This window comes from Myotis daubentonii, chromosome 1 (assembly GCF_963259705.1).
Source record: "Myotis daubentonii chromosome 1, mMyoDau2.1, whole genome shotgun sequence".
In the NCBI taxonomy this organism is placed as follows: domain Eukaryota; kingdom Metazoa; phylum Chordata; class Mammalia; order Chiroptera; family Vespertilionidae; genus Myotis; species Myotis daubentonii.
The window spans coordinates 76,906,830-76,920,323 of record NC_081840.1 but is presented as its reverse complement, the minus strand read 5'-3'; the positions used below and the strand labels follow the sequence as shown (position 1 = coordinate 76,920,323).

The 13,494-nt window shown below is 38.2% G+C and overlaps 1 protein-coding gene and 1 gene segment (V, D, J or C); both read right to left on the bottom strand.

Annotated features, from left to right (window-relative positions):
- Positions 1-5,001: 5,001 nt before the first annotated feature.
- Positions 5,002-5,496, bottom strand: LOC132240010 (ubiquitin-ribosomal protein eL40 fusion protein-like). Its single transcript, XM_059707267.1, has one exon. It carries the CDS (start codon positions 5,484-5,486, stop codon positions 5,100-5,102), a length of 387 nt encoding a protein of 128 aa, XP_059563250.1. The 5' UTR covers positions 5,487-5,496; the 3' UTR covers positions 5,002-5,099.
- A 7,459-nt stretch (positions 5,497-12,955) lies between these two features.
- On the bottom strand, positions 12,956-13,494 carry LOC132227897 (T cell receptor alpha variable 9-2-like). The segment is given in 2 exon segments: positions 12,956-13,290; positions 13,413-13,494. Coding segments are annotated over 2 exon segments (381 nt in total).

Sequence of the window (13,494 nt, the reverse complement as noted above, 5' to 3'; positions counted from 1 at the left end):
AAATCTAGATCTGAAAATGACAATGTGCCGATTGGTAAAATGATAATACTTCCATCATCTTCTGAGGGTAGTCCCAGAAATATGCAGCAGTGATATCAGGATGCTATGGCAATTGTAAGGAAGTATGGCAAGCTCAATTTATTCATAACCATGACATGCAACTCCAAATGGGCAGATATTGCAAACAATTTACAACGCTGGCAAAAAGTTGAAAACAGTCCTGACTTGGTAGCCAGAGTTTTTAATATTAAGCTGAATGCTCTTTTAAATGATATCTGTAAATTCCATTTACTTGGCAAAGTAATAGCTAATATTCATGTCATTGAATTTCAGAAACACAGACTGCCTCACGCTCACATATTATTGATATTAGATAGTGAGTCCAAATTACGTTCCTCTAATTAATTCCCTTTCAATGTGCACGAATTTTATGCACTGGGCTACTAGTTAGTGTATAAAAAGGCCATAGATTTCTGGTTGTTAATTTTGTATCCTGCTACTTTGGCAAATTCACTTATTAGATCCAATAATGTTTTTCGTATTTTTATTTCTATATATAATTTATTGATTTTTTACAGAGAGGAAGGGAGGGGGATAGAGAGTTAAAAACTGTCTAGGGCGGGGGGATAAAATGGATACATATGTAATACCCTTTGTAATACTTTAAGCAATAAAAAAAAAAGAAAAAAAAAACATCAATGAGAGAGAAACATTCATCAGCTGCCTCCTGCACACTCCCTACTGAGGTTGTGCCCCCAACCAATGTACATGCCCTTGATTGGAATCGAACCTGGTACCCTTGAGTCCACAGGCCTACGCTCTATCCACTGAGCCAAACCAGTTAGGGCAGTCCAGTAATTTTTTATGAAGTATTTGGAGTTTTCTATGTATAATATCATGTCATTTGCGAATAAGAACAGTTTTACTTCTTCTTTTCCAATCTGGATGCCTTGTAATTCTTCTTCTTGTATGGTCGCTATGGCTAGCACTTCCAGTATTATATCAAACAGTAGTGGTGAAAGTAGGCATCCCTGTCTTGTTCCCATTCTTAGGGGAAATGAGTTCAGTTTTTGCCCATTGAGTATAATGTTTGCTGTAGGTTTGTGATATAAGACTTTTATTATGTTGAGGTATGATCCCACTATTCCCAGTTTGCTGAGAGTTTTTATCAAGAAAGGGTGTTGGATTTTGTCAAATGCTTTTTCTGCATTGATTGATATGATTATGTGATTTTTGTCTCTCAGTTTGTTTACATGATGTATCACATTTTTGATTTGAAAATATGGTACCATCCTTCCATCCCCAGGATAAATCCCACTTGGTCATGGTGTATGATCTTTCTAATGTAATGCTGAATCAAATTTGCTAGAATTTTGTTGAGGATTTTAGCATCTATGTTCATCAAGGATATTGGGCTGTAGTTCTCTTTTTTTGTGGTGCCTTTATCTGGTTTTGGAATTAGGGTAATGCTGGCTTCATAGAAAGAGCTTGGAAGAGTGCCTTCCTCTTGAATTTTTTGAAACAGTCTGAGGGGGATAGGTTTTAGTTCTTCTTTGAATGCTTGGTAGAACTCCCCTGTAAAGCTGTCTGGACCAGGGCTTTTGTTTGCTGGGAAATTTTTGATCACTGCTTCAATTTCTTCAGTAGTTATCGGCCTATTCAAGTTTTTTATTCTTCTTGATTGAGTTTTTGGAATGTTGTATTTTTCTAAGAATATGTCCATTTCATCTAGGTTGTCCATTTTTTTGGAATAGAGTTGTTCATAGTATTGTTTCATAGCCATTTGTATTTCTGTGGGATTGGTTGTTACTTCGCCTCTCTCATTTATGATTTTGTTTATTTGGGTCCTCTCTCTTTGCTTCTTGGTGAGCCTAGCTAGAGGTTCATCAGTCTTGTTTATCCTTTCAAAGAACCAGCTCTTGATTTTGTTGATCTTTTGTATTGTTTTATTTATTTATTTATTTTTTGGTGTGTGTGTGGGGGGGTCTCTATGTAGTTTATCTCCACTCTGATCTTTATTTATTTCCTTCCTTCTGCTTACACTGGGCTTTTCTTGTTGCTCTTTTTCTAATTCTTTGAGTTGTAGGGTTAGGTAATTTATTACTATTGTTTCTTGTTTTCTGAGGTAGACCTGTAGAACTATGAACTTCTCTCTCAATACTGCTTTCACTGTGTCCCATAGATTTTGGATTGTTGTGTTTTCATTGTCATTAGTTGCCATGAAGCTTTTTTATTTCTTCTTTGATCTCTTTGGTAACCCAATCGTTGTTTAAAAGCATGCTGTATAGCCTCCAGGTGTTTGATTTTTTTATTGTTTTTATTGTAGTTGATTTCTAGTTTTTTGCCATTGTGATCTGAGAAGATGCTTGATATGATTTATATCTTCTTGAGTTTGAAGAAACTTTGCCTGTGCCCCAATATGTAGTCTATCTTTGAAAATGACCAATGTGTACTTAAGAAGAATGTATATTCTGTGGCTTTGGGGTGAAATGTTCTGAAGATGTCAATTAATTCCATCTGATAGAGTGAGTCATTTAGGATTGCTGTTTCTTTGCTGTTTTTTTGTTTCAAGGATTTGTCTGATTACTATGGCAAACACTTCCAGTACCATAACAAAAAGGAATGGTGAAAGTGGCTGCCATGTGCAGGGAGAGGTTTTTGACCATCCTATTCAATGAAACTGCTAGTCTTCATCTTGTTTTTTGTCGCTATTTGAACAAATGTCTATAATGAACTGGGGACCTTTTCCAAGTTCTTGTTTATACCAAGGAAAGTAGTTTGAGGCACTGTCAGAATATGAACAGGTGATAACAGCAGTGTTTCCCTCCTGGACTCACAGGGTATGAGGATGCTGATCCACTTTCTCTCCATAACTGAACCCTATGCAGAAAGAAAAAGCCAGAGAAAGGAAAACAGTGACCAAATCATTATGCTTCAGAATTTTATTTTCCTACAGTAACTAAGAAACCTGAATAAATCCAGTGTTGGCTTCTAAAGAATATCCACTAATATATTCTGTTTCCCATAAACCCTCAACTCATGGTCCAGCTGCAGCCACAAGAACATGAACAAAGCTCCCATGGACGTCTTCATCATTCTTCCTACTCAGGAGCAATTGTGCACCTGCAATCACAGCCAGGGGAGCTACTGCTGTTATCAAGTTACCCCTCCTTTCCTCTGACCATCATAGGGGTTTCTCACATTCTACCCAGCCAATAAGAAAAAGACTGTGCTTCTGCCAAAGCCTGTTCATTCAGAATCCACTAAAATGCACCCTCCACATGTTCTGCATCCACAGATCATGTGGATGCACTGCCATCTGTGGTTACATTCACAACTACTGAACTTGCCGTTAAATGTTCTCTTACCCTGTTACCTATGAGAGACTCAGACATGCAAAGGCAGCAATAAGTGAAACAAATTAACTTTATACCAGAGATTAAGGAAGAATGTAGAGATTAAGATTTCTATCCTTGCAAACTACTGAATCGTTGTTAATATGTTATATAGAAGCAGAAGCTGCTGGTATTTATTTGCTCAACGATGGCCTGGGTTTACATGTTTGAAATCAGGAAAGCACTCTTAAACAAATAAAATATGAAACATTCCTTTTTAGCTAAATCTGTCATCATCATTTTCTCTTATGAAGAAAAACTCTTCTAAAAAAGAACATATAAGTCAAACAGCAGAGTACAAGGGAGGAGATCACTCGATATTTCAAGTGCCTACTCGCTCATGCTGCTCCTCTAAGCAGGTCTTGCCTGTGACCTTCCTATTCCCAGAGAACTGACAGTACTAACATCAAAATGAGGCATCTTCCATCGACAATGACCATGATTGAAAGTAAAACATTCAAATCTAAATGATAAGGGAGCAGGGGGATATTTTCCATGGGTTATTACCTTTCAACCATAGGAAACAATTTGACCCAGAGATTGAGTTGATTTGCATTGAGAAATCTGACATGCTTTAAGAAATCTTTTCCAATGCTATATTGAAAGAATGCAGCTTCTGAGAAAACATCAGGATGCAGATTCAAAAAATATAAACACATGTATGTCTATTCTTGAAGTGGCTTCATTTTCTCATATCAAAATGGGTGGTATATCCTAAAATGCAATTACTGGCTCATATCTTTCATGGAATTTCTTCTAGTGTATAGGCCCACTCTTCTAGCATTTACTTCTACTCCCCTGGCCATTAGTGGATCAAATTCCATAGCTTATCATTTTGTTTTCAAACTCCACTACAATGTTCTTTCCCCAAGACATTGATAATGTCCTCAGTCCTGTGAATTTCCAGAGTTATCTTTCTCTGCCAAAACCCCTTCTTGTCCACTTTATTTTCTTGAAATGTTCTAATTACTTCTCTGAGAATAAATCTAGTGGTAAATTAATATTGCCTCTGTCTACTAAGGGACAAACAGAAACTTAACCTAAAGAACTGGTCATGAGAAATGGTCCCTGGAAAACCAAGACTACCTCATTTCCAGAAGTGGAGCTCCTTTCCTGTGATTTAAACTCTCTGTTCCTCTGGAATTACAAATAAATTGGATCTTTCTTCCAAATATCAAACCTTTAAAGATGTATAAAGACAACTATGGTGAAGAATATAAGATCAATATCCTATATAATAAAAGGCTAATATGCAAATTGTCAACACAGAGGGAGCTCAACCAACCAGGAGTTAGGCGTGCACGAACCACCAGGTGGCAGTGTGGAATGTGGCAGGAGTCATCATCGCAGCACTGACAGCAAGTGGCAGTGGAAGTGCTGCCTGCCCCTATGGGCCCCTGGATGAAAGCAGGACTGTGGCAAGGTGGTGGAGCAGGTGAGCGGGCGGCACCAGGCCAAGGTATATGCGAACAAGGGACCTGATCACCCCAAAAGTTTCCCCACAGATTGGCCCTGATCTCTACCCAGGCCTAGCGACCCTACCTGTGCATGAATTTCATGCACTGGGCCTCTGGTATAAATATAAATTAATATATATAATATATGGTTTTTTTTCCAACAAAACAGAAACTTTATTGAGGCCCCAGCATCACAGGGTTCAGGTAGAAGGCTGCCCTGTGGACCCAAGGAGTTGGTGGAGAGGCCTTATTTAACCTTCTTCTTGGGGCGCAGATTGTTGGTGTGGCCGCACTTCTTCTTGCGGCAGTTGACAGCACGGGGGTGCAGGCGGGCATAACACTTGCGGCAGATCATCTTGTCGCAGTTGTACTTTTGTGCGAGCTGGCGGAGGGAGGGTTCGAAGATGCCACCCCTGAGACGCAGCACCAAGTGCAGGGTGGACTCATTCTGAATATTGTAGTCTGAGAGAGTGCGACCATCCTCTAGCTGTTTGCCCGCAAAAATCAGACGCTGCTGGTCAGGTGGGATGCCCTCCTTGTCTTGGATTTTAGCTTTGACATTCTCAATGGTGTCACTGGGCTCAACCTCAAGGGTGATGGTATTGCCAGTCAGGGTCTTCACAAAGATCTGCATCTCTGCGTCTGCCACCTCGTTGACGAGAAAGAGCTATAATGTATGTTTTTATGTAGGTAAAACTTCCTGATTTTGAGGATCTTCCATTCTCTCTCTCATTCCCCTACAATATGATTTCTCAACACTTCTTTGGGCATATTTTCATCTTTTTAGAGACAGATACTTAGGTCAATATTTGCCCTTTTGTGGTATGGCATACAGGACTAAATGAAATGGTGCAAAAGTGACCATTCATATGAAAACCAGTGTTTCTTAGATTAACCATAGCACAGATACAGCCATCCCTTGGACATGTTCAGAGTTTCATGATTACTTCATAGGATATTGTTTTACTTATTGTTAAAGTGTTGACCTGGAAAGCATTTATCTAACATCTCCATGGACTTTCAGCTGCATGAGACTTCCAATTATTGTTATTATTGTTTTTGCTGACAATATGTGATTTATTGTTGTTATACTCATATCCTGCCTTCAGGGAATGTCCACTTGGGATAATGAATATATTAGCTACTTACAGGAAAGCCCTTAGAAATACATCTGTGTGTTGAAGATGACACTATCACCTTTGACTTCCTCTTACAGAAGCCAGTGAGTGATGGGCTGGTTACTGATACACTAACAGGGGCTCAGCCTTAGTCTCCTTTCCTTCCCAAGTTATCAAGCAGCTACACAAATTGGAATTCTCTATTCCAACTTTCAAATAATTGACCATGTTTTCCCAGACCCAGGCTATAGAAATCTAAGTAGCTGGGCTTGCATTACACAGTTTCTCTTTGTTCAGAAGAATGGTCCTGCAAGATGGAAGCAGAATAAAGAATGCTAAAGAGGAAGTGAGATAATCTAATTTCTTTCTACTCCCAACTCATTTACTAATTGTTTCATATTTGCATTTTGGATTTTGTCTCTGTCTTTGTAAAATAAGTTTGGACCATCAGATATTTAAGGGTTCTTGAAATTCTAAAATTTTTATATTATTTTATAGTCTTCCTCAGTAGGAGCTATTTTTTCCTTTATTTGAACATATTATGGTGACACCGGCTAACAAAAGTATACAAGTTTCAGGTGCACAATTCCACCACTCATCATCTGTACTCTGCATTGTGTGTTCACCACCTCAAGTCTCTGTTCATCACCATTTATCCCACCTATACCATCCTCCATCTCTCCTTACTTTTCCTCCACCATAATCACTACACTGTTGTCCATGTCCATGAGATTTTTCTCTTTTTTTCTTTTTTGCTCAATTCCTCCACCCAACCAGCCTGCCAACTCCCTCCCACAGCTTTCAGTATACTCTCTCTCTATGAGTCTGTCTCTGTATTGCTTGTTAGTTAATTTTGTTCATTAGATTCCACATGGTGAAATCCAATGAGTGAAATCCTATGGCACTGTAACCCTATATTCATTTCAGCATTACTCACAATAGCCAAGACCTGGAAACAACCTAAATGTCCTTCAACAGATGATTGGATAAAGAAGTCATGGTACATAGATAAAATGGAATACTACTCAGATATAAAAATGATAAAATATTGCTTTTTGCATTAACAGGAAGGATGTTTAGAGTATTGTGTTAAGTGAAAATGTCAGATGGAAAAGGGAAAAAATCATATGACTTCATTTATATGTGGGGCATAAACCAGAAAGCAACAAATGCACCAACAAAACAAATAAACTTACAGAAACAGACAACAGGATGGTGGTAACCAGAAGGATAGGAGGTTGGAGAGAAGATGAAGAGGGTAAAGGGGTCAAATATATGGTGACAGAAGGAGACTATAGTCTGGGTGGTGAACATTCAATACAATATACAGACAATGTATTATAGAATTGTACACCTAAAACTTTTATAATTGTATTCATCAATGGAATTGTACACCTAAAACTTTTATAATTGTATTCATCAATGTTACCCCAGTAAACTTAATTTTTAAAAATAGAAATTACTTAAATGGATATTTTTTGTTAGTGATGTATGTAAACATGTTGTACAAATGTATCGATATAAATCATTTCAATTAGGTGACCCAAAATAGTGTTCCGTACCAGGTAGCTCAGAGTATAAGTTCTCATGTCACCCAAACTTCACTAATTTAGGAATATTGTGAGTTCATACAATTCATTTGTGCTCTACAATCCTCACTTTATTCTGGCATGAAAGGACAAAGGGTACTTATTTACAGGTTGTTATAAATACAGAAATCGATAATATATGTGATAACCTAAATTGAGTTCCTGATCTTCAAACAAATTATTTTTCTTATACTTGTTATTTTCAGGAGTCAATAAGCCTAATAAAAACTTTAAAAATTTTACAAAGGCTCCTTCCTTTTTCCTTGAAAGTAGAAAAATCTGTCATCTAAAAAAAATGAGTCATTTCTTTCTACTTCTAGATGATGCTGTATTTTTCCAAGCCTTTTCCAGCAGAGTAATTTATGTGTTATATATGTATTACCTGCAAGGGGATCTGTTATCTGCATGTTGGTATCTTCATCAATTCTTTTAATGTTTACATATTAGAGCTTTTTACCTGGAAAGATAATTCTGGGGAGAAAACGGGCAGGAAACCAAATGAAATGACAGTGCTGAAGAGTCTAATTTTAGTAGAAAAAAATGCTGGGACATAAATTTGAAAACCCAAATATGTGCAAAGCCTAATGTGGGGCAACATGCCTGCCCGTAGAAGGGGTGGGGCTGCAAGCCCAGCTGCAGTTTGGGTACAGGCTGCAGATCACCTGGCAGCACTGTGCCTCCGCTGCACAGAGGTAGGTGGCTGAGTCCTCCAGTTGGGAGGCTGTGATGCTCAGGGTACTGTACAGGTCCTTAGAATTCAGTGTGGAGCTTAACCTTCCACTGTGCTTTGTCCCTGAAGTCAGGTAAAATAGATTGATGAGGCCGCCCCCGGGATTCTGTCGGAACCACTGCACATTGCGCACTGAGGCAGAAAAATTGCACCTCAGAGTAGAGCTGGTTCCCTCCTGGAGGATAAGGATTGAAGGACTCTGCTCGACCTTGATCCCTGTCACCCCTGCTTGGAAAGAGAAAAACAAACACATATGAGGTCACTGGGGGTGATTGATGTAGTTTTCAAACCGGTACAGCATCCCAAGAAACACCAAAGTTGAGCTCTGTGTCAGCTCACCCTCCGCCACCCTCGCGCCCTCCAGCCTCTTCTCTGTCAGCTGTGGACCACTCTCCAGCTCCCCATCTGGGACACCCGAACTCACAGCAAACCTGGGCCCACAGAAGCCCCAGCAGAGCCCCCAGGTGTCTCTCCATGACGTCTTGCTAAGGTGCTGTGTTGCCTTTGCCCCTTATCTGGAGGGTGCAGGGTCCTGGACCAAGGCAAATGTTGTTCCTGCACTCAGTGTGTTCACCAGACTCACTGAGGACCAATCACATCTCAGCTCTGTCATTCATCTTAACCGCAAACTCCACCCACACTGGCCCAGTGAGATGGCACAGTCATCTCTCCAAAATTGTGAATACAAACAATGCAGGACAGTAGGAGTCAATGTTTCCAATAAATGAAGGTATAAGCTGGTGATTTCTCCTAAAACACATTATATAAGAGAAGTTTGTGGAATAGTGTATGAGGAAGGGTGGATGGTGTTTCTAGATTATCAGTGTTTCAATGGGTTATGTAGAACCTTGAAGAATCCTAGCAAGAATGACCCAGTTCCTAAATTGCACAGTTTGACAGAGAACTTTTTGAATTTAGTTACATGAAAATTCTGACACAGGAAAACTATATGATAGCATGCATTGTGTATTGCAGAAGTAAATGATTTTCTTGAAATCAGGAGAGTTCTAGAAGCCAAGACATACAGTCACCATCTGCAGAGAAAATAACTCCAACAAAATTTGCTTGATGAAAAATAGAATTTGTATATAATTTCCACTTTGACTTAATTTCCACCTCTCCCCTTCTCCTGTCCAACTCTTGGGCATGCTCCTGGCCCAGATAGCTGATTCTGACCCAACCACATTTTGCTGGTCAAATTAAATATTGTCCTCTCTCTTTTCTTCTATTTTTGTTCCTTATTTTCCTTCTGTTTTCTTCTTTTCCATTTATTTTGCTTCCTTCTACTTTCACAGAGATAGATGAAAAGGTAGGTTATTTGAAATATGGGAATAACTTATGGCTCAGTAGATTTGGGAATTTTAGTCCTAACAATTAAAAAACTGAAACGGGTTATGGCGATGTTTACTGTTGAGCTTCCATGCTCACAATGACCAGTAATATTCTTACTCCTGTACTTCTGCTCAGAGAATCATTCTCACAATGGATTTTTACAATATTAACTCCAGCTTTCTGAAGTTTACATAGAGTGGCAGAGTCAAAAATCTGAGGCGAACTCTACACAAACACTGTTAACTATCTCCTAACTTTTGCTGCTATACTTTGACTTGTTCACATGCTATTGATCTCCTGACTTAACTGCTCAACCCTCAGAACCATAAGAAAGTCATCTTTTGTTGAGCCTACCTTGCCCCCTAGTGGGCCAAAACCATCAATAAGGAGGACTTTAGAACAGCTAACTCAGCAGTCACACAACCCCAGCCCATTCCCTCTGTTTACTGGTTAACTAAATGCAGATTGTCAGAAAACAAAGAGACTGCCAAGGCTGAATGGAGATTAAAAATAAAAAAATTCACCTACATGGTCTTATTAACCAATGTTACCCCAATAAATGGAATAAAAAGGAGCCAAATTCTACTTTTAAAGTATCATTTCATAAAAATAATTATCCTAAAATAATTTGATAAATCTCATCTTGTGCTATTTACTTGATTTATTTACCTTTGATTGCAGTAAATCCATAAAAATTTATTGAAGTTTTGTTGTAAATGAGGTAATTCACTAAGTCTTAAGAATATACAAAAGAGACATACTCATTTACAGGCTAGTAGGGAAGACAAAAAATATACATAACTATAATACAACCAGAGTAGGAGCCTAAGAGGAGTGAAAACTAAAACTTATATGATCCCAGAGGAAGAAAACTGCTTATACTTGGGGTGGTTGATCAAAATCTGAAGATGTTATTTTCTTCTTTTCTCCTTTATTGGTGAGAAGAATAAAGAATATGAATAAACTTTTATAAGAGCAATGACTATTAATTTCAACAATAGGAGGAATTCATGAATATGAATTATTAAAAGTAATAAAACATTACATATGGACTAAAATCCCCTTTGAATATCACTCCAAATTCTCACTCTTCCATCACTTATTCCTCTAAATCTTTCTTGATCCTGACCAATTTGCAGTAGATGGTTTGGGGGTTTTGTACTATAGGTTTAAATCAGTAGAAAATGTATAGTATAGTATTTAATTTATACTTTATCATAATGCAAATAGACATATTGTGCATACCTTTCTGTAACTGGTTTTATAACCTCAATAATAAATTTAAGTCTTATGTTAACACACATAGGTCCTTCTGCTGACTTATATCCCATACTATGGCTATACTACTGTCTACATAGTTCTTCTCCTATGAATAAACAGTTAATATGTTGGTTTTTTATCTATAAAATACAACACTACAACAAACCTTTTTGAACATTTGTCTTCATTCACATGCACACATGTTTCTCTAGAAGCAAAGAATAGGAAGAGTGAAGGAACAGTCTATGAGAATAGTAGGTGAAAATCACTCCAGGCAGAGGGAAGATAAGGGGCAAAGGCTCTGATGGAGAATGGAATGAATACTGTTCTGATAATCATGTGGGATGTTTTTCTATTCTATTCTTCTTAATTTGCATTGGAACTATAATTTATGAGCTGATTTGGTATTGATAAACTTTATCTGAAATTATTGTCCTATAAGGCCGCTAGTATGTCATTTATTCACCAGCAACTGAGGTCATTCTATAGTAAGTCAGCAAGAGAAAAAGTCCTCTGAAGGACAAGAATGGGATATAGCAGGGGAAATATAGGATGATACACATACACACACATTCTTTAATGATACTGGAGAGAAAACACATCACATTTTTCAAAGCAGCAGAGAGAAAAAAAATTTTTCAATGCAACAGAAGACAGTTAAAAAGAAAAAGGAAAACACCAAGAGCATGTGGAGCAAAACCAAAATATTAGAAATAAGTCCAAATATATCAGTCATCAAAACACATATAAAAAGCAATTATTTGATTGAATCAAACTTTTAAAATCTTGCTACATATCATTTAAGAGAAAATCCTAAAAGAAAACAACCAAGAAAGCTGAGCACATAGGATGGGATTCTTCCTGCTGCCCTGAGCACGAAGACTGAAGCCCCACCCACCCACCCACTGAATCCACCACACCCACCAAAGAGATACCCCAAAAGAAGGTCAATGCTGCTGAAGGGACAGTCTAGGGGGTTCCAAGAGATCACCAAGTTAGGGAACTAAGGTAACTCCTACAAGGTAGGATCTAAGAAAAGAGACAGAGGTTCAAAAATTAATATTCAGATAGGAAGAAAAAAAGGAAAACTGGCAGAGATGAAGCATTAAGGAGAAACTAAGATTTACAGAAAGGGATGAAACTAAAACTAAGATAATTCTATACCTTATATAGCAGAGCATAAGGAAGCCAACTGTTAGTAACAACTTTTACATTTTTATCAGGTGTCCCTCAACCTTCATTCTTTTACAATTCACAATCTTTTATGAACGCTTTCTAAACCCTCTAAAAACATATTAAAAGAAGATGTAAAATGCTCATCATCAAAACTGTGTGTAGCCCCTAGCTGGTTTGGCTCAGTGGATAAAGTGTCGGCCTGTGGACTGAAAGGTCTCAGGTTCTATTCTGGTCAAAGACACATGTCTGGGTTGTGGGCTTGATCCCCAGTAGGGGGTGTGCAGGAGGCAGCTGATCAAAGATTCTCTTTCACACTGGGGGGTAGAGGAGGCCAGGGGATTGTCAAGGGCGGGGGGGGGGGGGGAAGGACACATATGTAATACCCTTTGTAATACTTTAAGCAATAAAAAAAAATATTCTCTTTCGTCATTGATGTTTCTAACTCTCTCTCCTTCTCCCTTCTTCTCTGAAATCAATAAAAAAACATATTTTAAAAAACTGTGTAATAATTTTGTGCTCAAGAGCTTAGTAAAAAGTTGAATCAAGGCAAGCTTTAACTGTCTTACTTATAAACCTCACACTTATTTATTAGGAGGGCCATTTTTAATGTCCTATTATATTAACTGTATCATAAAAAGAAATGTAGAGCCATACCAATACATATAATATATATTAAACATTTAAATAATTTATTACTTTCATTTCCAGGTTTTAGTGCATTATTTCCTAAATAAAAGCCTTCCTTTGTCTTAGATGTCCCTGTACATGTGGAAGTCTAATTATGCTAACAACTCTATTAATGTGCATAAAATATTGGGAATTTGTATTTGATATTTTATAATAAAATGCACCACAGTGGATCGAACAGTCACAGACACTCAGCAGCCAGGCTCCTTGTTCAGAGTTTGTGCTCAGCTCCCCCTGCAGTGTCTGTCACTGTGCCACCCAGTGCACAGTAGTACATTGCAGAATCTGACTGGTGGACTGAGGCTTTCTCCAAGTGGAAGGCATTTGGTTGTTTTTGGTATGTGGCTACAAATCCTTTGCTGCTTCCATTCTCGTTGACCTTTGTGGCTTTCAGGAGGAGCTGTGGACCTTCTCCAGGATACTGAACATACCAGATAAGAATAGGGAACAGTACGGTCTCATAGGAGCAATTCACAGTCAGAGGAGCCCCTTCTGAGAGGGTCACTTGGCCTTTTGTCTGGGTCACCGAGTCTCCATGGATTCGTCCTGAGGAAAAATAAAAGAGAACTCTGTCACCTTGGGCATGAAGCTCTTCAACAAAATTAAAGTTAAAGAGTTTGCTGACATAATAGAAGATTAATCCATATTTTAAGAGGTGTGTTACTTACCAAGCACTAAGAGCACCACAGCCACTAAGCCCAGAGAAGAGTTCATCTCTACAGTATCATCTAAATAATGTTCTTGACTCTT